Consider the following 22,277-nt stretch of genomic DNA (forward strand, 5'->3'; position numbering starts at 1 on the left):
ATATAAATGGAAAAACCAAAGCCTGTAACACAGGTACTCAACCTTTAACCCCTGACCTTTAACCCCAACCCTGCTCACCAGCACTCATCTAGAGCAAGCTCTGTTCTGTGATTCTGTGTCTGTCACTCTCCCACCACCTCTTTATCTCTCCATCTGATCTGTTGACAGAACGAGCTGAGACAGCCACAGAGAGAAGATGAGCTGAGAGTGGGAGGACATTTCAGCTGTCTGTCCATGAGACCAATAGTTTTTTGAGTTTCTCTCTTTTTAAGTTTGAACCAGAATATGAAAGCTGAGAGAAAAAGCTTTTCATGAACATGCTTTATGACCTTTAAATCACCTCTAGTCTCCAAGCTGTCGACACCCACTGTAGGGCAGCACACCACATGACCTTCAAGAACAGCATAAGAATAAGGAATAAACAATGAATAAGGAATAAACAATGAAAGAATAAGGAATGAATAAGGAATAAACAATTAAAGAATAAACAATGAAAGAATAAGGAATGAATAAGGAATAAACAATGACAGAATAAGGAATAAACAATTAAAGAATAAGGAATAAACATTGAATAAGGAATAAACAATGAATGAATAAAGAATAAACAATGAATAAGGAATAAACAATGAATGAATAAAGAATAAACATTGAATAAGGAATAAACAATTAAAGAATAAGGAATAAACATTGAATAAGGAATAAACAATTAAAGAATAAGGAATAAACAATGAAGGAATAAACAATGAAAGAATAAGGAATGAATAAGGAATAAACAATTAAAGAATAAGGAATGAATAAAGAATAAACAATTAAAGAATAAGGAATGAATAAGGAATAAACAATGAATAAGGAATAAACAATGGAAGAATAAGGAATGAATAAGGAATAAACAATGAATAAGGAATAAACAATGAAAGAATAAGGAATGAATAAAGAATAAACAATTAAAGAATAAGGAATAAACAATTAAAGAATAAGGAATAAACAATTAAAGAATAAGGAATGAATAAAGAATAAACAATGAAAGCAAATGCGTAATGTGCTAACAACATGATCACTGGACAATGGGCTAAACTGACCCCTGTATAACCCCTGACCCCTGTATAACCTCTGACCCCTGTATAACCTCTGACCCCTGTATAACCTCTGACCCCTGTATAACCACTGACCCCTGTATAACCTCTGACCCCTGTATAACCTCTGACCCCTGTGGAACCTCTGACCCCTGTGGAACCTCTGACCCCTGTAGAACCTCTGACCCCTGTAGAACCTCTGACCCCTGTAGAACCTCTGACCCTTCTCTCTGCTGTATAGGAGGCGTTGGGATGAACCTAACAGCAGCTGATACTGTGATCTTCATTGACTCTGACTTCAACCCCCAGAATGACCTGCAGGCTGCCGCTCGCTGCCACCGGATTGGTCAGACCAGGTAACACAGGGCCCTAGTTCTATTGGTCAGACCAGGTAACACAGGGCCCTAGTTCTATTGGTCAGACCAGGTAACACAGGGCCCTAGTTCTATTGGTCAGGTAACTCAGGGCCCTAGTTATATTGGTCAGGTAACACAGGGCCCTAGTTCTATTGGTCAAACCAGGTAACACAGGGCCCTAGTTCTATTGGTCAGACCAGGTAACACAGGGCCCTAGTTCTATTGGTCAGACCAGGTAACATGGGGCCCTAGTTCTATTGGTCAGACCAGGTAACATGGGGCCCTAGTTCTATTGGTCAGACCAGGTAACATGGGGCCCTAGTTCTATTGGTCAGACCAGGTAACACAGGGCCCTAGTTCTATTGGTCAGACCAGGTAACACAGGGCCCTAGTTCTATTGGTCAGACCAGGTAACACAGGGCCCTAGTTCTATTGGTCAGGTAACACAGGGCCCTAGTTCTATTGGTCAGGTAACACAGGGCCCTAGTTCTATTGGTCACGTAACTCAGGGCCCTAGTTCTATTGGTCAGGTAACACAGGGCCCTAGTTCTATTGGTCAGGTAACACAGGGCCCTAGTTCTATTGGTCACGTAACTCAGGGCCCTAGTTCTATTGGTCACGTAACTCAGGGCCCTAGTTCTATTGGTCAGACCAGGTAACACAGGGCCCTAGTTCTATTGGTCAGACCAGGTAACACAGGGCACTAGTTCTGCTGTATATTATTATTGTTATTTACTCAGGGCCCTAGTTCTACTATACTGCTCAAAAAAATAAAGGGAACACTAAAATAACACATCCTAGATCTGAATGAATGAAATAATCTTATTAACTACTTTTTTCTTTACATAGTTGAATGTGCTGACAACAAAATCACACAAAAATAATCAATGGAAATCCAATTTATCAACCCATGGAGGTCTGGATTTGGAGTCACACTCAAAATTAAAGTGGAAAACCACACTACAGGCTGATCCAACTTTGATGTAATGTCCTTAAAACAAGTCAAAATGAGGCTCAGAAGTGTGTGTGGCCTCCATGTGCCTGTATGACCTCCCTACAACGCCTGGGCATGCTCCTGATGAGTTGGCGGATGGTCTCCTGAGGGATCTCCTCCCAGACCTGGACTAAAGCATCCGCCAACTCCTGGACAGTCTGTGGTGCAACGTGGCGTTGGTGGATGGAGCGAGACATGATGTCCCAGATGTGCTCAATTGGATTCAGGTCTTCTGGTAGCGCCTCCATGCTCTGGACACTACGCTGACAGACACAACAAACCTTCTTGCCACAGCTCGCATTGATGTGCCATCCTGGATGAGCTGCACTACCTGAGCCACTTGTGTGGGTTGTAGACTCCGTCTCATGCTACCACTAGAGTGAAAGCACCGCCAGCATTCAAAAGTGACCAAAACATCAGCCAGGAAGCATAGGAACTGAGAAGTGGTCTGTGGTCACCACCTGCAGAACCACTCCTTTATTGGGGGTGTCTTGCTAATTGCCTATAATTTCCACCTGTTGTCTATTCCATTTGCACAACAGCATGTGAAATGTATTGTCAATCAGTGTTGCTTCCTAAGTGGACAGTTTGATTTTACAGAAGTGTGATTGACTTGGAGTTACATTGTGTTGTTTAAGTGTTCCCTTTATTTTTTTGAGCAGTGTATATAATGTTATTATTATTATTAACTCAGGGCCCTAGTTCTACTATATAATGTTATTATTATTAACTCAGGGCCCTAGTTCTACTATATAATGTTATTATTATTAACTCAGGGCCCTAGTTCTACTATATAATGTTATTATTATTATTAACTCAGGGCCCTAGTTCTACTATATAATGTTATTATTATTAACTCAGGGCCCTAGTTCTACTATATAATGTTATTATTATTAACTCAGGGCCCTAGTTCTACTATATAATGTTATTATTATTAACTCAGGGCCCTAGTTCTACTATATAATGTTATTATTATTATTAACTCAGGGCCCTAGTTCTACTATATAATGTTATTATTATTATTATTAACTCAGGGCCCTAGTTCTACTATATAATGTTATTATTATTAACTCAGGGCCCTAGTTCTACTATATAATATTATTATTATTAACTCAGGGCCCTAGTTCTACTATATAATATTATTATTATTAACTCAGGGCCCTAGTTCTACTATATAATGTTATTATTATTAACTCAGGGCCCTAGTTCTACTATATAATGTTATTATTATTATTATTATTAACTCAGGGCCCTAGTTCTACTATATAATGTTATTATTATTATTATTAACTCAGGGCCCTAGTTCTACTATATAATGTTATTATTATTATTTTTAACTCAGGGCCCTAGTTCTACTATATAATGTTATTATTATTATTAACTCAGGGCCCTAGTTCTACTATATATTATTATTATTATTAACTCAGGGCCCTAGTTCTACTATATAATGTTATTATTGTTAACTCAGGGCCCTAGTTCTACTCTATATTATTAACTCAGGGCCCTAGTTCTACTATATAATGTTATTATTATTAACTCAGGGCCCTAGTTCTACTATATAATGTTATTATTATTAACTCAGGGCCCTAGTTCTACTATATAATGTTATTATTTTTAACTCAGGGCCCTAGTTCTACTATATAATGTTATTATTATTATTAACTCAGGGCCCTAGTTCTACTATATATTATTATTATTAACTCAGGGCCCTAGTTCTACTATATATTATTATTATTAACTCAGGGCCCTAGTTCTACTATATATTATTATTATTAACTCAGGGCCCTAGTTCTACTATATATTATTATTATTAACTCAGGGCCCTAGTTCTACTATATAATGTTATTATTATTATTAACTCAGGGCCCTAGTTCTACTATATATTATTATTATTAACTCAGGGCCCTAGTTCTACTATATGTTATTATTATTAACTCAGGGCCCTAGTTCTACTATATAATGTTATTATTATTATTAACTCAGGGCCCTAGTTCTACTATATCATGTTATTATTATTATTAACTGAGGGCCCTAGTTCTACTATATAATGTTATTATTTATATATTATATATTAATAATAATAACTCGGGGCCCTAGTCCTGCTAAATATGAATAATAATAACTCAGAGCCCTAGACCTGTTATATATTAATAATAATAACTCAGGGCCCTAGACCTGCTATATATTAATAATAATAACTCAGGGCCCTAGACCTGCTATATATTAATAATAATAACTCAGGTCCCTAGACCTGCTATATATTAATAATAATAACTCAGGGCCCTAGACCTGCTATATATTAATAATAATAACTCGGGGCCCTAGACCTGCTATATATTAATAATAATAACTCGGGGCCCTAGTCTATATTAATAATAATAACTCAGGGCCCTAGACCTGCTATATATTAATAATAATAACTCAGGGCCCTAGACCTGCTATATATTAATAATAATAACTCGGGGCCCTAGTCTATATTAATAATAATAACTCAGGGCCCTAGACCTGCTATAAATTAATAATAATAACTCAGGGCCCTAGACTTGCTATATATTAATAATAATAACTCAGGGCCCTAGACCTGCTATATATTAATAATAATAACTCAGGGCCCTAGACCTGCTATATATTAATAATAACAACTCAGGGCCCTAGACCTGCTATATATTAATAATAATAACTCAGGGCCCTAGACCTGCTATATATTAATAATAATAACTCGGGGCCCTAGTTTATATTAATAATAATAACTCAGGGCCCTAGACCTGCTATATATTAATAATAATAACTGAGGGCCCTAGACCTGCTATATATTAATAATAATAACTCAGGGCCCTAGTCTATATTAATAATAATAACTCAGGGCCCTAGACCTGCTATATATTAATAATAATAACTCAGGGCCCTAGACCTGCTATATATTCATAATAATAACTCAGGGCCCTAGTCTATATTAATAATAATAACTCAGGGCCCTAGACCTGCTATAAATTAATAATAATAACTCGGGGCCCTAGACCTGCTATATATTAATAATAACAACTCAGGGCCCTAGACCTGCTATATATTAATAATAATAACTCAGGGCCCTAGACCTGCTATATATTAATAATAATAACTCGGGGCCCTAGTCTATATTAATAATAATAACTCAGGGCCCTAGACCTGCTATATATTAATAATAATAACTCAGGGCCCTAGACCTGCTATATATTAATAATAATAACTCAGGGCCCTAGACCTGCTATATATTAATAATAATAACTCAGGGCCCTAGACCTGCTATATATTAATAATAATAATAACTCGGGGCCCTAGTCTATATTAATAATAATAACTCAGGGCCCTAGACCTGCTATATATTAATAATAATAATAACTCGGGGCCCTAGTCTATATTAATAATAATAACTCAGGGCCCTAGACCTGCTATATATTAATAATAATAACTCAGGGCCCTAGACCTGCTATATATTAATAATAATAACTCAGGGCCCTAGACCTGCTATATATTAATAATAATAACTCAGGGCCCTAGACCTGCTATATATTAATAATAATAACTCAGGGCCCTAGACCTGCTATATATTAATAATAATAACTCAGGGCCCTAGACCTGCTATATATTAATAATAATAATAACTCGGGGCCCTAGTCTATATTAATAATAATAACTCAGGGCCCTAGACCTGCTATATATTAATAATAATAACTCGGGGCCCTAGTCTATATTAATAATAATAACTCAGGGCCCTAGACCTGCTATATATTAATAATAATAACTCAGGGCCCTAGACCTGCTATATATTAATAATAATAACTCGGGGCCCTAGTCTATATTAATAATAATAACTCAGGGCCCTAGACCTGCTATATATTAATAATAATAACTCTGGGCCCTAGACCTGCTATATATTAATAATAATAACTCGGGGCCCTAGACCTGCTATATATTAATAATAATAACTCGGGGCCCTAGACCTGCTATATATTAATAATAATAACTCGGGGCCCTAGACCTGCTATATATTAATAATAATAACTCGGGGCCCTAGACCTGCTATATATTAATAATAATAACTCGGGGCCCTAGACCTGCTATATATTAATAATAATAACTCAGGGCCCTATACCTGCTATATATTAATAATAATAACTCGGGGCCCTAGACCTGCTATATATTAATAATAATAACTCAGGGCCCTAGACCTGCTATATATTAATAATAATAACTTAGGGCCCTAGTCCTGCTATATATTAATAATAATAACTCAGGGCCCTAGACCTGCTATATATTAATAATAATAACTCAGGGCCCTAGACCTGCTATATATTAATAATAATAACTTAGGGCCCTAGTCTATATTAATAATAATAACTCAGGGCCCTAGTCCTGCTATATATTAATAATAATAACTCAGGGCCCTAGTCCTGCTATATATTAATAATAATAACTCGGGGCCCTAGACCTGCTATATATTAATAATAATAACTCGGGGCCCTAGACCTGCTATATATTAATAATAATAATTCGGAGCCCTAGACCTGCTATATATTAATAATAATAACTTGGGGCCCTAGACCTGCTATATATTAATAATAACAACAACTCGGGGCCCTAGTCTATATTAATAATAACAACTCAGGGCCCTATACCTGCTATATATTAATAATAATAACTCGGGGCCCTAGACCTGCTATATATTAATAATAATAACTCAGGGCCCTAGACCTGCTATATATTAATAATAATAACTTAGGGCCCTAGTCCTGCTATATATTAATAATAATAACTCAGGGCCCTAGACCTGCTATATATTAATAATAATAACTCAGGGCCCTAGACCTGCTATATATTAATAATAATAACTTAGGGCCCTAGTCTATATTAATAATAATAACTCAGGGCCCTAGACCTGCTATATATTAATAATAATAACTTAGGGCCCTAGTCTATATTAATAATAATAACTCAGGGCCCTAGTCCTGCTATATATTAATAATAATAACTCAGGGCCCTAGTCCTGCTATATATTAATAATAATAACAACTCGGGGCCCTAGACCTGCTATATATTAATAATAATAACTCAGGGCCCTAGTCCTGCTATATATTAATAATAATAACTCGGGGCCCTAGACCTGCTATATATTAATAATAATAACTCGGGGCCCTAGACCTGCTATATATTAATAATAATAATTCGGGGCCCTAGACCTGCTATATATTAATAATAATAACTTGGGGCCCTAGACCTGCTATATATTAATAATAACAACAACTCGGGGCCCTAGTCTATATTAATAATAACAACTCAGGGCCCTAGACCTGCTATATATTAATAATAACAACAACTCGGGGCCCTAGTCTATATTAATAATAACAACTCAGGGCCCTAGACCTGCTATATATTAATAATAACAACAACTCGGGGCCCTAGTCTATATTAATAATAACAACTCAGGGCCCTAGACCTGCTATATATTAATAATAATAACTCGGGGCCCTAGACCTGCTATATATTAATAATAATAACTCGGGGCCCTAGACCTGCTATATATTAATAATAATAACTCAGGGCCCTAGACCTGCTATATATTAATAATAATAACTCCGGGCCCTAGACCTGCTATATATTCTCTTATGCATGTTGATATAAGATGGTGGTGGGGTAACCAGAGGTCTATTTAACAGGGCTGTGAAGGTGATCCGGCTCCTGGGGAGGGATACGGTAGAGGAGATTGTGTACTCCCGGGCGGTTTCTAAGCTCCGCCTTACCAACACAGTGATAGAAGAGGGGCGTTTTTCTCTGCTAAACCACACCCACTCTGCTGCTGCTGCTGCCGGTCTGCAGGTCAGTAACCCTGGCAACACACCGTCAGTAACCCTGGCAACACGCCGTCAGTAACCCTGGCAACACGCCGTCAGTAACCCTGGCAACACGCCGTCAGTAACCCTGGCAACACGCCGTCAGTAACCCTGGCAACACGCCGTCAGTAACCCTGGCAACACGCCGTCAGTAACCCTGGCAACACACCGTCAGTAACCCTGGCAACACACCGTCAGTAACCCTGGCAACTGGGGATGGGAGGAAAAAATGCTTACAGTTACGTATCACAATATTATTTTGTTTATTATTATTATTATTTCATAGGCTGTACCTGTGCCAAAACTCTTCTTTATAAATAGTGAGTCAACATGTTTTCAGCACTTTTATTTCCTTGACTGATAGCTCTCTCTTGTCCCTCTACAGCAGACATATAGTGAGCAATATGTTTGGGACATTGAATCGCAGAGTCGATTCGCAATACATACAGAATCGTAAAATTCACAATACGTATCTTATTGGCACCTAAGAAATGAGATATCGTATCTTGAGGTCCCTAACAATTCCCAATCCTACTGGCAACACAAGGTCAGTATACCTGGCAACACAAGGTCAGTATACCTGGCAACACAAGGTCAGTATACCTGGCAACACAAGGTCAGCATACCTGGCAACACAAGGTCAGTATACCTGGCAATGCACGGTCAGCATACCTGGCGACGCGCGGTCCGTATACCTGGCGACGCACGGTCAGCATACCTGGCGACGCACGGTCCGTATACCTGGCGACGCACGGTCCGTATACCTGGCGACGCACGGTCCGTATACCTGGCGACGCACGGTCAGTATACCTGGCGACGCACGGTCCGTATACCTGGCGACGCACGGTCCGTATACCTGGCGACGCACGGTCCGTATACCTGGCGACGCACGGTCAGTATACCTGGCGACGCACTCCATTTGTCTCTCCCTCCTCTCTCCTCATCCGTCCTATTCAATCTGTCTCTTCAGCTCAGTGAGATCCTGAAGTTTGGAGTGGACAAGTTGCTGTCGTCAGAAGAGAGCTCCATCCAGGCTGTGAACCTGGGCCTGATCCTGGGTCAGTCTAGAGACGGGGAGTGGCTGACTGATGAAGCCCCCACCCAGACCAAGGACCTGCCCACAGAAGAGGAAGAGGAGGAGGAATCTGAGGGACAGAGTGAGTAGCAAAAGCTTATGGAGGCCCCACAGAAAAACCTGCCATCAATCTACACTGTAAACCTACACTACTCTACATTACTAGGGTGCATCCCAAATTACATTATATTCCCTAGGGTCCCTGATAAACACTAGTGCCTAGGGTAGCCTAGTGGTTAGAGAGTTGGGCCAGTAACCAGCAGGTAGCCTAGTGGTTAGAGTGTTGGGCCAGTAACCAGCAGGTAGCCTAGTGGTTAGAGCGTTGGGCCAGTAACCAGCAGGTAGTCTAGTGGTTAGAGAGTTGGACCAGTAACCAGCAGGTAGACTAGTGGTTAGAGCGTTGGGCCAGTAACCAGCAGGTAGACTAGTGGTTAGAGAGTTGGACCAGTAACCAGCAGGTAGCCTAGTGGTTAGAGCGTTGGGCCAGTAACCAGCAGGTAGACTAGTGGTTAGAGAGTTGGGCCAGTAACCAGCAGGTAGCCTAGTGGTTAGAGAGTTGGGCCAGTAACCAGCAGGTAGCCTAGTGGTTAGAGCGTTGGGCCAGTAACCAGCAGGTAGTCTAGTGGTTAGAGAGTTGGGCCAGTAACCAGCAGGTAGCCTAGTGGTTAGAGCGTTGGGCCAGTAACCAGCAGGTAGCCTAGTGGTTAGAGGGTTGGGCCAGTAACCAGCAGGTATCCTAGTGGTTAGAGCGTTGGACTAGTAACCAGCAGGTAGCCTAGTGGTTAGAGCGTTGGGCCAGTAACCAGCAGGTAGACTAGTGGTTAGAGCGTTGGACTAGTAACCAGCAGGTAACCTAGTGGTTAGAGCGTTGGACTAGTAACCAGCAGGTAACCTAGTGGTTAGAGCGTTGGACTAGTAACCAGCAGGTAGCCTAGTGGTTAGAGTGTTGGACTAGTAACCAGCAGGTAGCCTAGTGGTTAGAGTGTTGGACCAGTAACCAGCAGGTAGCCTAGTGGTTAGAGCATTGGGCCAGTAACAAGCAGGTAGCCTAGTGGTTAGAGCGTTGGGCCAGTAACCAGCAGGTAGACTAGTGGTTAGAGTGTTGGACCAGTAACCAGCAGGTAGCCTAGTGGTTAGAGAGTTGGGCCAGTAACCAGCAGGTAGCCTAGTGGTTAAAGCGTTGGGCTAGTAACCAGCAGGTATCCTAGTGGTTAGAGGGTTGGGCCAGTAACCAGCAGGTAGTCTAGTGGTTAGAGGGTTGGGCCAGTAACCAGCAGGTAGTCTAGTGGTTAGAGCGTTGGGCCAGTAACCAGCAGGTAGCCTAGTGGTTAGAGAGTTGGGCCAGTAACCAGCAGGTAGCCTAGTGGTTAGAGCGTTGGGCCAGTAACCAGCAGGTAGCCTAGTGGTTAGAGCGTTGGGCCAGTAACCAGCAGGTAGTCTAGTGGTTAGAGCGTTGGGCCAGTAACCAGCAGGTAGCCTAGTGGCTAGAGCGTTGGGCCAGTAACCAGCAGGTAGACTAGTGGTTAGAGCGTAGGGCCAGTAACCAGCAGGTAGCCTAGTGGTTAGAGCATTGGACTAGTAACCAGCAGGTAGCCTAGTGGTTAGAGTGTTGGACCAGTAACCAGCAGGTAGCCTAGTGGTTAGAGCATTGGGCCAGTAACCAGCAGGTGGCCTAGTGGTTAGAGCATTGGGCCAGTAACCAGCAGGTGGCCTAGTGGTAAAATCATTGGGTAAGTAACCAGCAGGTAGCCTAGTGGTTAGAGCGTTGGGCCAGTAACCAGCAGGTAGCCTAGTGGTTAGAGCGTTGGGCCAGTAACCAGCAGGTAGACTAGTGGTTAAAGCGTTGGGCAAGTAACCAGCAGGTAGCCTAGTGGTTAGAGCGTTGGACCAGTAACCAGCAGGTAGCCTAGTGGTTAGAGCGTTGGGCCAGTAACCAGCAGGTAGCCTAGTGGTTAGAGCGTTGGGCCAGTAACCAGCAGGTAGCCTAGTGGTTAGAGAGTTGGGCCAGTAACCAGCAGGTACCCTAGTGGTTAGAGCGTTGGGCCAGTAACCAGCAGGTAGCCTAGTGGTTAGAGCGTTGGGCCAGTAACCAGCAGGTAGCCTATTGGTTAGAGCGTTGGGCCAGTAACCAGCAGGTAGCCTATTGATTAGAGAGTTGGGCCAGTAACCAGCAGGTAGCCTAGTGGTTAGATTTGGACAAGTAACCAGCAGGTAGCCTAGTGGTTAGAGCGTTGGGCCAGTAACCAGCAGGTAGCCTATTGGTTAGAGCGTTGGGCCAGTAACCAGCAGGTAGACTAGTGGTTAGAGCGTTGGGCCAGTAACCAGCAGGTAGCCTAGTGGTTAGAGCGTTGGGCCAGTAACCAGCAGGTAGCCTAGTGGTTACAGCGTTGGGCCAGTAACCAGCAGGTAGCTTAGTGGTTAGATTTGTTCCAATAACCAGCAGGTAGCCTAGTGGTTAGAGCGTTGGGCCAGTAACCAGCAGGTAGCCTAGTGGTCCCAGGTAGCCTAGTGGTCCCTGTCTCTCTCCCTGTCTCTCTCTCTCCCTGTCTCTTTCTCCCTGTCTGTCTCTCTCCCTGTCTTTCTCTCCCTGCCTCTCTCTCTCTCTCCCTGTCACTTTCTCTCCCTGTCTCTCTCTCCCTGTCCCTGTCTCTCTCTCTCTCCCCTCCCTGTCTCTCTCTCTCTCTCTCCCTGTCTCTCTCTCTCTCTCTCTCTCCCTGTCTCTCTCTCTCTCTCTCCCTGTCCCTCTCTCTCCCTGTCCCTGTCTCTCTCTCTCCCTGTCTCTCTCTCTCTCTCTCTCTCCCTGTCTCTCTATCTCCCTGTCCTCTCTCTCTCCCTGTCTCTCTCTCTCTCTCTCCCTCTCTCTCCCTGTCTCTCCCTCTCCCTGTCTCTCCCTCTCCCTGTCTCTCCCTCTCCCTGTCTCTCCCTGTCTCTCCCTGTCTCTCCCTGTCCCTGTCTCTCCCTGTCCCTGTCTCTCCCTGTCCCTGTCTCTCCCTGTCCCTGTCTCTCTCTCCCTGTCTCTCTCTCCCTGTCTCTCTCTCTCCCTGTCCCTCTCTCTCCCTGTCCCTCTCTCTCCCTGTCCCTCTCTCTCCCTGTCCCTCTCTCTCCCTGTCCCTCTCTCTCCCTGTCCTCTCTCTCTCCCTGTCTCTCTCTCTCCCTGTCTCTCTCTCTCCCTGTCTCTCTCTCTCCCTGTCTCTCTCTCTCCCTGTCTCTCTCTCTCCCTGTCTCTCTCTCTCCCTGTCTCTCTCTCTCCCTGTCCCTGTCTCTCTCCCTGTCCCTGTCTCTCTCCCTGTCCCTGTCTCTCTCCCTGTCTCTCTCCCTGTCCCTGTCTCTCTCTCCCTGTTTCTCTCTCTGACCCTGTCTCTCTGTCTGTCCCGGTCCAGACCACATGTACTACTTTGAAGGGAGGGACTATTCCCGGGTGGTGAGCTCTGAGGACCAGAGGACCTTCAGTCGTCTCCAGGAGGAGGAGGAGGAGGAGGAGGCAGGAGGAGGAGGAGGAGGAGGAGGAGAGAGACGGGCGACACGACATAACGATGAAGTAAGACTCTCTTACTGTCTCCTCACCTCTGCTCTACTAGACTAGTGTGATGATGTGCTAATGACTAACATCACTACTCACAAACAGAGAAATAGGACTTCTCTATTCTACACCTTTCACTAGTAGCACAGACAGACAGACAGACAGACAGACAGACAGACAGACAGACAGACAGACAGACAGACAGACAGACAGACAGACAGACAGGGTATGTTGTTGGATTGTAATGTCAGACAGACAGGGTATGTTGTTGAATTGTAATATATAGTGCACCACTCCCTATATAGTGCACCACTCCCTATATAGTGCACCACTCCCTGTATAGTGCACCACTCCCTGTATAGTGCACCACTCCCTGTATAGTGCACCACTCCCTGTATAGTGCACCACTCCCTGTATAGTGCACCACTCCCTGTATAGTGCACCACTCCCTGTATAGTGCACCACTCCCTGTATAGTGCACTACTCCCTGTATAGTGCACCACTCCCTGTATAGTGCACCACTCCCTGTATAGTGCACTACTCCCTGTATAGTGCACCACTCCCTGTATAGTGCACCACTCCCTGTATAGTGCACCACTCCCTGTATAGTGCACTACTTTTCAACAGAGTCCTATGGGCCCTGGTCTAAAGTAGTGCACTATATAGGGAATAGTGTGTAATTTGGGGGACAACCTATGTCTCTTGGCTGATGTTCAGTGGCCCTTCAGGTGTGTCTGTCCGGGCCCCTGTTGGCCCCCATGAGGAAGAGGAAGGCCTTGACTGAGACTGACCTGAAAGAGAGGGAGGAGGCTGCAGCTAAGAGGACCAGACTACAGGAGGACAAGAGGAGGAGACTACAGGAGAACAAACACAGGAAGAAGTAAGGACTAAAGTCATTTTCACAAGAAACCAAACAGCAGAAAACACAGGGAGGGACTAACTAACATTTCCCAATAAGAAAACGTGTTTCTGTTACAAAAATATTTTGCTACGGTTTGCAACGGTGTGCGTTAATGAATATGACCCTGATCGTAGGATAGACATCCCTCTACCTGCAACATAGACTCTAGTTCAGGTATAATAAGGCGTCTGTGTTGCAGGATGGCATGGTGGGAGTCCAATGGGTACAGGTCCCTGTGTTTACCCTCTGTGGAGAGCGAGGAGGAGGAGGAAGAGGAAGAGGACGAGACTGATGACCTCAGCGTGACCTCTACAGATTCAGAACACTCTGCTATTAGTTACGTGTTGGGTGATGTCACACACCCTTACGCCAACCAGGACGACGCCATCATAGTGCACTGTGTTGGTATTGGATCGTTCTGATTTAAAAAAAAAAAAAAAAAAAGATTATCGCATTGCTTACAGCAAAGAAAGAGAGAGCATACAAACATGAAAAACATTGTATCGAAAACGTCAATGTCTGAGGGTTTTTTTATTTTACGTCCTGGCGTCTTTTGTAGATGACTCCGGCCGTTGGGGTAGAGGTGGTCTCTTCACAGCCTTGGAGAACAGGTCAGATGAACCACGAAAACAATATGAACTGGCTGGAAAGATGAAAGGTGAGCTCACGTTATCTAGCCAAACTAGAGAGCGTTAGATAAATTTTCTCAGAAAGGGGGTTTTAATTAACTCCTTTTCGAATATCGACTTTGCTTTTGGGAAACTATATCAAGTTACGGGTTGTTACACGCGCGCAGTTGTTGTTGTTGTCTCGAGTGCTGCTTTGGATCTCCCTCGTATACTTCTGTTATCGGGGGAAAGGTCCACAATGAAACTAACAATGTGGAGAATGATACATTTGCATCGGTTGGCCATCAAATATCTTTTTCTATGCTTTTTGTGGGCTAACGTAGCCACCATTTTCATACAATAAATATGTCGTCGTGACTTGACTTTAACAATCTGAGGACTTGTATTTATCTAATTAACTAAATATAACAATTAACTCATTAGGATGTGGGGCACCACGAGAGCGGTTCTTTAAAAAGTGACCATCTCCCGAATTTACCTCTCACATCTATAAACAGTCCACTTCTTAATCGTAACCTTGTATCATATCATCATTCTGAACAGTCGTGACTTCCTTGCATCTGCAAAAAACCTGAGCCTTACTTATAATTCAGTACTACACACATTAATTATTTATTTACTAGCTAATTAAACGAGAACACAGGATTATCACACACACTCTCCACCGGTTATTGACTGGAGACTTAATACCCTGAAAACAGGTCCCTAGCGGAATGACAACAACATGGAAGCTTTTTTAAAGAAGCGATATAGAGGGAGAGAGACACTTAACATTGCCACCTTCAGAAACTACTCTCACGCCCGCTTTGAGCAAGAAATCATGAATGTATTTTTGTGAAATGCCTGGGTTCGCCGGAGATCTCTCAGTGAACGGGGCAGCCTTGGAAAGGGGGTTGGGCCCTTTTTGCTGCACGCTCCGATTGTCCGAAATGGTTCCAACAACTCTTCTCCTGTTTATCGCCTCCACCTCATGTTGAGATTCAAAGTTCAAACCATTTTAAAACGTGCAGCTTCACGCTTTTCTGGTCTGATGAGGGGGGGGGGAATATCGATCAGCAGTGAGGGCTCTTCGATTCTGCACGGTACTGTCTTTCCAAGCTAGTCGGAAGACTTCCAGTTTGGTGTGGCGCCATTTCCGTTCCAATTTTCTGGAAGCTTGCTTCAGAGCTCGGGTATTTTCTGTATACCAGGGAGCTAGTTACATGCCAATCAGGATTTATTATATCGCTACTGGTACTGTACTTGCCAATCGATAGCAGTCAAACGGGTTAAATCGACATCCGTCAATGGAAAATTATATTTTTTTTATCTTGCAACATATTCAATCTCCTTTATTAGCTGTTTATCGCCTCCACCTCGTGTTGAGATTCAAAGTTCAAACCATTTTAAATCTTTTTTATCTCACACTAATTCTCCTTTTGATTGGAAAACCACATTTTGCTTCTTTAATTCCCTCAACAACGTTCAGAAAAAAATGTTGTCGATGTCTCTGTCTACTGGCTCTTACAGCAGCCCTGGGTCTAATGTCTAATCTAATGGCCTCCGGTGCCCTAAATCAAATCAAATGTATTTATAAAGCCCTTCTTACATCAGCTGATATCTCAAAGTGCTATACAGAAACCCAGCCTAAAACCCCCAAAACAGCAAGCAATGCAGGTGTAGAAGCACGGTGGCTAGGAAAAACTCCCTAGAAAGGCCAAAACCTTAGAGAGGAACCAGGCTATGAGGGGTGGCTAGGAAAAACTCCCCTAGAAAGGCCAAAACCTAGGAAGAAACCTAGAGAGGAACCAGGCTACGAGGGGTGGCCAGTCCTCTTCTGGCTGTGCCGGGTGGAGATTGGCTGCAGCACATGGCCTAGTTGTAACTGTACCACCTGTGCTGTCCTGCCATCACACACCAGTAAATTAAGAGTACTTTCTGTTTCAGACTTGAAGCTGGGATCTGTGTTGCTTTTCCCTGTTGATGATAAACAGTCCAGACTGGATGGCCAAGACCAGGTAAGTGTAGCAGAGATGACGTAGACCTGCCTGTGTCACCCTCGGCCCATGAGGGAATTTCCTCTAGGTCTAAATGGTTGATGTTCAGGTGGGTTCAGATCCCACCTGTTACACACACACACACACACACACACACCCTCTCAGCACGCAGTACGTGTCTATGCCCTAACATCTTCTCAGAGTGGTAAAGCTATAGAGCTTTCAGAAAGTATTCACAACACGTGACTTTTTCCACATTTTGTTGTGTTACAGCCTGCATATAAAATGGGATATTTTTTTGTCACTGGCCTAAACACAATACCCCATAATGTAAAAGTAGAATTGTGTTTTTTTTCTTCACATTTTTACTAATTAATAAAAAAAAATGTGTCGCTGAAATGTTTTTGAGTCAATAAGTGGTATTCAACCCTTTTGTTATGGAAAGCCTAAACATTTTCAGGAGTAAAAATGTGCTTAACATAATAAGTGTCATGGACTCACTCTGTGTGCAATAATAGTGTTTAACATGATTTATTAATGACTACCTCATCTCTGTACCTCCACACATACAATTATCTGTAACGTCCCTCAGTCGAGCAGTGAATTACAGACTACCTCATCTCTGTACCTCCACACAACTGTAGCTCAGTTGGTAGAGCATGGTGTTTGCAACGCCAGGGTTGTGGGTTCGATTCCCACGGGGGGCCAGCACAGAAAAAAAATGTATGAAATGTATGCATTCACTACTGTAAGTCGCTCTGGATAAGAGCGTCTGCTAAATGACTAAAATGTAAAAATGTAAAATCTGTAAGGTCCCTCAGTCCAGCAGTCCATTCAACCACAAAGACCAGGGAGGTTTTCCAATGCCTCGCAAAGAAGGGCTCCTATTGGTAGATGGGTAAAAAAATAAAAAAATACAGGCATTGAATATCCCTTTGAGCATGGTGAAGTTATTAATTACACTTTGGATGGTGTATCAATACACCCAGTTACTACAAAGATACAGGCGTCCTTCCTAACTCAGTTGCCGGTGAAGAAGGAAACTGCTCAGGGATTTCACCATGAGGCCATTGGTGACTTTAAAACAGTTACAGAGTTTAATGGCTGTGATGGGAGAAAACTGAGGATGGATCAACAACATTGTAGTTACTCCACAATACTAACCTAAATGACAGAGTGAAAAGAAGGAAGCCTGTACAGAATACAAATACTCCAAAACATGCATCCTGTTTGCAACATGGCACTAAAGTAATACTGTAAAAATATGGCAACAGAATTCACTTTTTGTCCTGAATACTAAGTGTTAGTTTTGGGGCAAATCCAATACAACACATTACTGAGTACCACTCTCCATATTTTCAAGCACAGTGGTGGCTGCATCATGTTATGGGTATGCTTGTCATCGTTAAGGACTGGGCAGTTTTTCAGGATAATAAAGAAACGGAATGGAGCTAAGTACAGGCAAAATCCTAGAGGAAAACCTGGTTCAGTCTGCTTTCCACCAGACACTGGGAGATGAATTCACCTTTCAGCAGGACAATAACCTAAAACACAAGGCCAAATCTACACTGGAGTTGCTTACCAAGAAGACAGTAAATGTTTTTGAGTGGCAGAGTTACAGTTTTGACTTAAATCTGGTTGAAAATCTATGACAAGACCTGAAGAGGATTGTCTAACAATGATCAACAACCGATTTGACAGAAAATAATAATGTGCAAATGTTGCACAATCCAGGTGTGGAAAATTCTAGAAACTTACCCAGAAAGACTCACAGCTGTAATTGCTGCCAAAGGTGATTCTAACGTGTATTGATTCAGGGGTGTGAATACTTCTCTAAATGAGATATTTCTGTATTTCATTTTCAATGATTAGCGCTGTATGTACGTTAAGGGGTATGAATACTTTCTCTAGGCGCTGTATGTACGTTAAGGGGTATGAATACTTTTTGTAGGCGCTGTATGTACGTTAAGGGGTATGAATACTTTCTGTAGGCGCTGTATGTACGTTAAGGGGTATGAATACTTTCTGTAGGCGCTGTATGTACGTTAAGGGGTATGAATACTTTCTGTAGGCGCTGTATGTACGTTAAGGGGTATGAATACTTTCTGTAGGCGCTGTATGTACGTTAAGGGGTATGAATACTTTCTGTAGGCGCTGTATGTACGTTAAGGGGTATGAATACTTTCTCTAGGCGCTGTATGTACGTTAAGGGGTATGAATACTTTCTCTAGGCGCTGTATGTACGTTAAGGGGTATGAATACTTTCTCTAGGCGCTGTATGTACGTTAAGGGGTATGAATACTTTCTGTAGGCGCTGTATGTACGTTAAGGGGTATGAATACTTTCTCTAGGCGCTGTATGTACGTTAAGGGGTATGAATACTTTCTCTAGGCGCTGTATGTACCTGTGGGCAGTGTGTTCCCAAAGGTCATCACATCGTCAGGAAGTCGGGACGCTTAAGATACCTGTGGAATTATGATGATGATGTACCTGATTTGTATAATGAGTGATTTGTTCCCTCCCTCCTGGCCTCAGGTGGCCCTGATGTGATGTGGTCTGTCTGTCTGTCTGTCTCCAGGTTGTTCTGATGTGTCTGTCTGTCTGTTTGTCTGTCTGTCTGTCCCCAGGTTGTTCTGATCTGTTTGTCTGTCTGTCTGTCCCCAGGTGGTTCTGATGTGTCTGTCTGTCTGTCCCCAGGTGGTTCTGATGTGTCTGTCTGTCTGTCCCCAGGTGGTTCTGATGTGTCTGTCTGTCTTTCCCCAGGTGGTTCTGATGTGTCTGTCTGTCTGTCCCCAGGTGGATCTGATGTGTCTGTCTGTCTGTCTGTCCCCAGGTGGTTCTGATGTGTCTGTCTGTCTGTCTGTCCCCAGGTGGTTCTGATGTGTCTGTCTGTCTGTCCCCAGGTTGTTCTGATCTGTCTGTCTGTCTGTCCCCAGGTTGTTCTGATCTGTCTGTCTGTCCCCAGGTTGTTCTGATCTGTCTGTCTGTCCCCAGGTTGTTCTGATCTGTCTGTCTGTCCCCAGGTTGTTCTGATCTGTCTGTCTGTCTGTCCCCAGGTTGTTCTGATCTGTCTGTCTGTCTGTCTGTCCCCAGGTTGTTCTGATCTGTCTGTCTGTCTGTCTGTCCCCAGGTTGTTCTGATCTGTCTGTCTGTCTGTCCCCAGGTGGTTCTGATCTGTCTGTCTGTCTGTCCCCAGGTGGTTCTGATGTGTCTGTCTGTCTGTCCCCAGGTGGTTCTGATGTGTCTGTCTGTCTGTCCCCAGGTGGTTCTGATGTGTCTGTCTGTCTGTCCCCAGGTGGTTCTGATGTGTCTGTCTGTCTGTCCCCAGGTGGTTCTGATGTGTCTGTCTGTCTGTCCCCAGGTGGTTCTAATCTGTCTGTCTGTCTGTCCCCAGGTTGTTCTGATCTGTCTGTCTGTTCCCAGGTGGTTCTGATCTGTCTGTCTGTTCCCAGGTGGTTCTGGTCTGTCTGTCTGTCCCCAGGTGGTTCTGATGTGTCTGTCTGTCTGTCCCCAGGTTGTTCTGATCTGTCTGTCTGTCTGTCTCCCCAGGTGGCCCTGATCTGTCTGTCTGTCTGTCTGTCCCCAGGTGGCCCTGATAGTGGCTCAGCACAGAGCCAGAGACAACAGCCTGTCAGGGATCCATCTCTCTGCTCTGGAAGAAGGACTCCAGAAAATCTACAGGGTCGCTAAGACTAACAAGGGTAGTCTGTCTGTCTGTCTGTCTGTCTGTCTGTCTGTCTGTCTGTCTGTCTGTCTGTCTGTCTGTCTTTGTCCTTGTGTGTCTTTGTCCTTGTGTGTCTTTGTCCGTGCCTCTCTCTGTGTGTGTGTGTGTGTGTGTGTGTGTGTGTGTGTGTGTGTGTGTGTGTGTGTGTGTGTGTGTGTAGTCGGAGTAAGAGACCATATACTCTGCTGTACACGTCACTGAAGATTCCATTTCAGTCTCCTTACTTCCCTCTCATGCACCTCTCTCTCTCCTCCTCTCCCCTCTCTCCTCCTCTCCTCTCCCCTCTCTCCTCCTCTCCTCTCACCTCTCCTCTCCCCTCTCTCCTCTCCCCCCTCTCTCCTCCCCTCTCTCCTCTCCCCCAGCTGGCGTCCATCTCCCCCGTATCGGCCACTCCACCAGAGGGTTTAACTGGTATGGAACAGAGAGACTCATCAGGAAACACCTGGCCTCCAGGGGGGTACACACCTCCATGTATCCTTTCTACTCCTGTACTAACCCTAACACCCCCCCATGTATCCTTTCTACTCCTGTACTAACCCTAACACCCCCCCATGTATCCTTTCTACTCCTGTACTAACCCTAACACCCCCATGTATCCGTTCTACTCCTTTACTAACCCTAACACACCCCCATGTATCCTTTCTACTCCTTTACTAACCCCCCCATGTATCCTTTCTACTCCTTTACTAACCCCCCCATGTATCCTTTCTACTCCTTTACTAACCCCCCCATGTATCCTTTCTACTCCTTTACTAACCCTAACACACCCCCATGTATCCTTTCTACTCCTTTACTAACCCCCCCATGTATCCTTTCTCCTCCTTTACTAACCCTAACACCCCCCATGTATCCTTTCTCCTCCTTTACTAACCCTAACACCCCCCCATGTATCCTTTCTACTCCTGTACTAACCCTAACACCCCCATGTATCCGTTCTACTCCTGTACTAACCCTAACACCCCTCCATGTATCCTTTCTACTCCTGTACTAACACCCCTCCATGTATCCGTTCTACTCCTTTACTAACCCTAACACCCCTCCATGTATCCTTTCTACTCCTTTACTAACCCTAACACCCCTCCATGTATCCTTTCTACTCCTGTACTAACCCTAACACCCCCCCATGTATCCTTTCTACTCCTGTACTAACACCCCCATGTATCCTTTCTACTCCTTTACTAACCCTAACACCCCCATGTATCCGTTCTACTCCTGTACTAACCCTAACACCCCCATGTATCCTTTCTACTCCTGTACTAACACCCCCATGTATCCTTTCTACTCCTTTACTAACCCTAACACCCCCATGTATCCTTTCTACTCCTTTACTAACCCTAACATCTCCCTTGGTAAACAGTTGTGTACTCTATTTTTTATTTTTGTTTATTTTTTTATTTAACCAAATAGCTAGCTGGCTAACGTTAGCTGCCTAACTATGTAGCATGCTGTAACCAGCTAGCTGGCTAACGTTAGCTGCCTAACAATGTAGCATGCTGTAACCAGCTAGCTGGCTAACGTTAGCTGCCTAACTATGTAGCATGCTGTAACCAGCTAGCTGGCTAACGTTAGCTGGCTAACTATGTAGCATGCTGTAACCAGCTAGCTGGCTAACGTTAGCTGGCTAACTATGTAGCATGCTGTAACCAGCTAGCTGGCTAACGTTAGCTGGCTAACTATGTAGCATGCTGTAACCAGCTAGCTGGCTAACGCTAGCTGCCTAACTATGTAGCATGCTGTAACCAGCTAGCTGGCTAAGTATGTCTATTTAGCTAGTCATGTTCTATGCTGTCAGACGGATTAAAAAAACACATGTTTAACTAGGCCAGTCAGTTAATAAGAACATTATTATTTACAATGACGGCCTACTAAAAGGCAAAAGGCCTCCTGCGGTGACGGGGGCTGGGATTAAAAATAAATTAGATAAAAATATTGGACAAAACACACACCACGACAAGAGAGACACCACAACTCTACATAAAGAGAGACCTAAGACAACAACACAGCAAGGCAGCAACACATGACAACACAGCATGGTAGCAACACAACATGACAACACAGCATGGCAGCAACACAACATGACAACACAGCATGGCAGCAGAAAAAAAAAAGCTTTGAAGCACATTTGTCACAGTGCAGTAGGGAGACCTTGGCATGGTGGTTGG

The 22,277-nt window shown here is 43.7% G+C and overlaps 1 protein-coding gene and 1 long non-coding RNA gene across 2 annotated transcripts in view; both read left to right on the forward strand.

The window, feature by feature from the left end:
- Positions 1-22,277, forward strand: part of chd1l (chromodomain helicase DNA binding protein 1-like) — a 56,825-nt gene that overhangs the window by 23,160 nt on the left and 11,388 nt on the right. The window contains exons 13-22 of the mRNA XM_029708375.1: positions 1,315-1,429; positions 8,117-8,276; positions 9,261-9,447; positions 12,746-12,903; positions 13,614-13,765; positions 13,986-14,191; positions 14,346-14,444; positions 16,342-16,412; positions 19,978-20,092; positions 20,478-20,586. Of these exons, the coding sequence (XP_029564235.1) occupies positions 1,315-1,429; positions 8,117-8,276; positions 9,261-9,447; positions 12,746-12,903; positions 13,614-13,765; positions 13,986-14,191; positions 14,346-14,444; positions 16,342-16,412; positions 19,978-20,092; positions 20,478-20,586 (1,372 nt within the window). The remainder of the gene's footprint in view (positions 1-1,314; positions 1,430-8,116; positions 8,277-9,260; positions 9,448-12,745; positions 12,904-13,613; positions 13,766-13,985; positions 14,192-14,345; positions 14,445-16,341; positions 16,413-19,977; positions 20,093-20,477; positions 20,587-22,277) is intronic.
- Positions 1,627-2,200, forward strand: LOC115158933 (uncharacterized). Its single transcript, XR_003868787.1, has 2 exons — positions 1,627-1,804; positions 2,120-2,200. It is a non-coding gene; the product is annotated as an uncharacterized LOC115158933 (long non-coding RNA).

This window comes from Salmo trutta, chromosome 22, assembly GCF_901001165.1.
Source record: "Salmo trutta chromosome 22, fSalTru1.1, whole genome shotgun sequence".
Lineage (NCBI taxonomy): Eukaryota > Metazoa > Chordata > Actinopteri > Salmoniformes > Salmonidae > Salmo > Salmo trutta.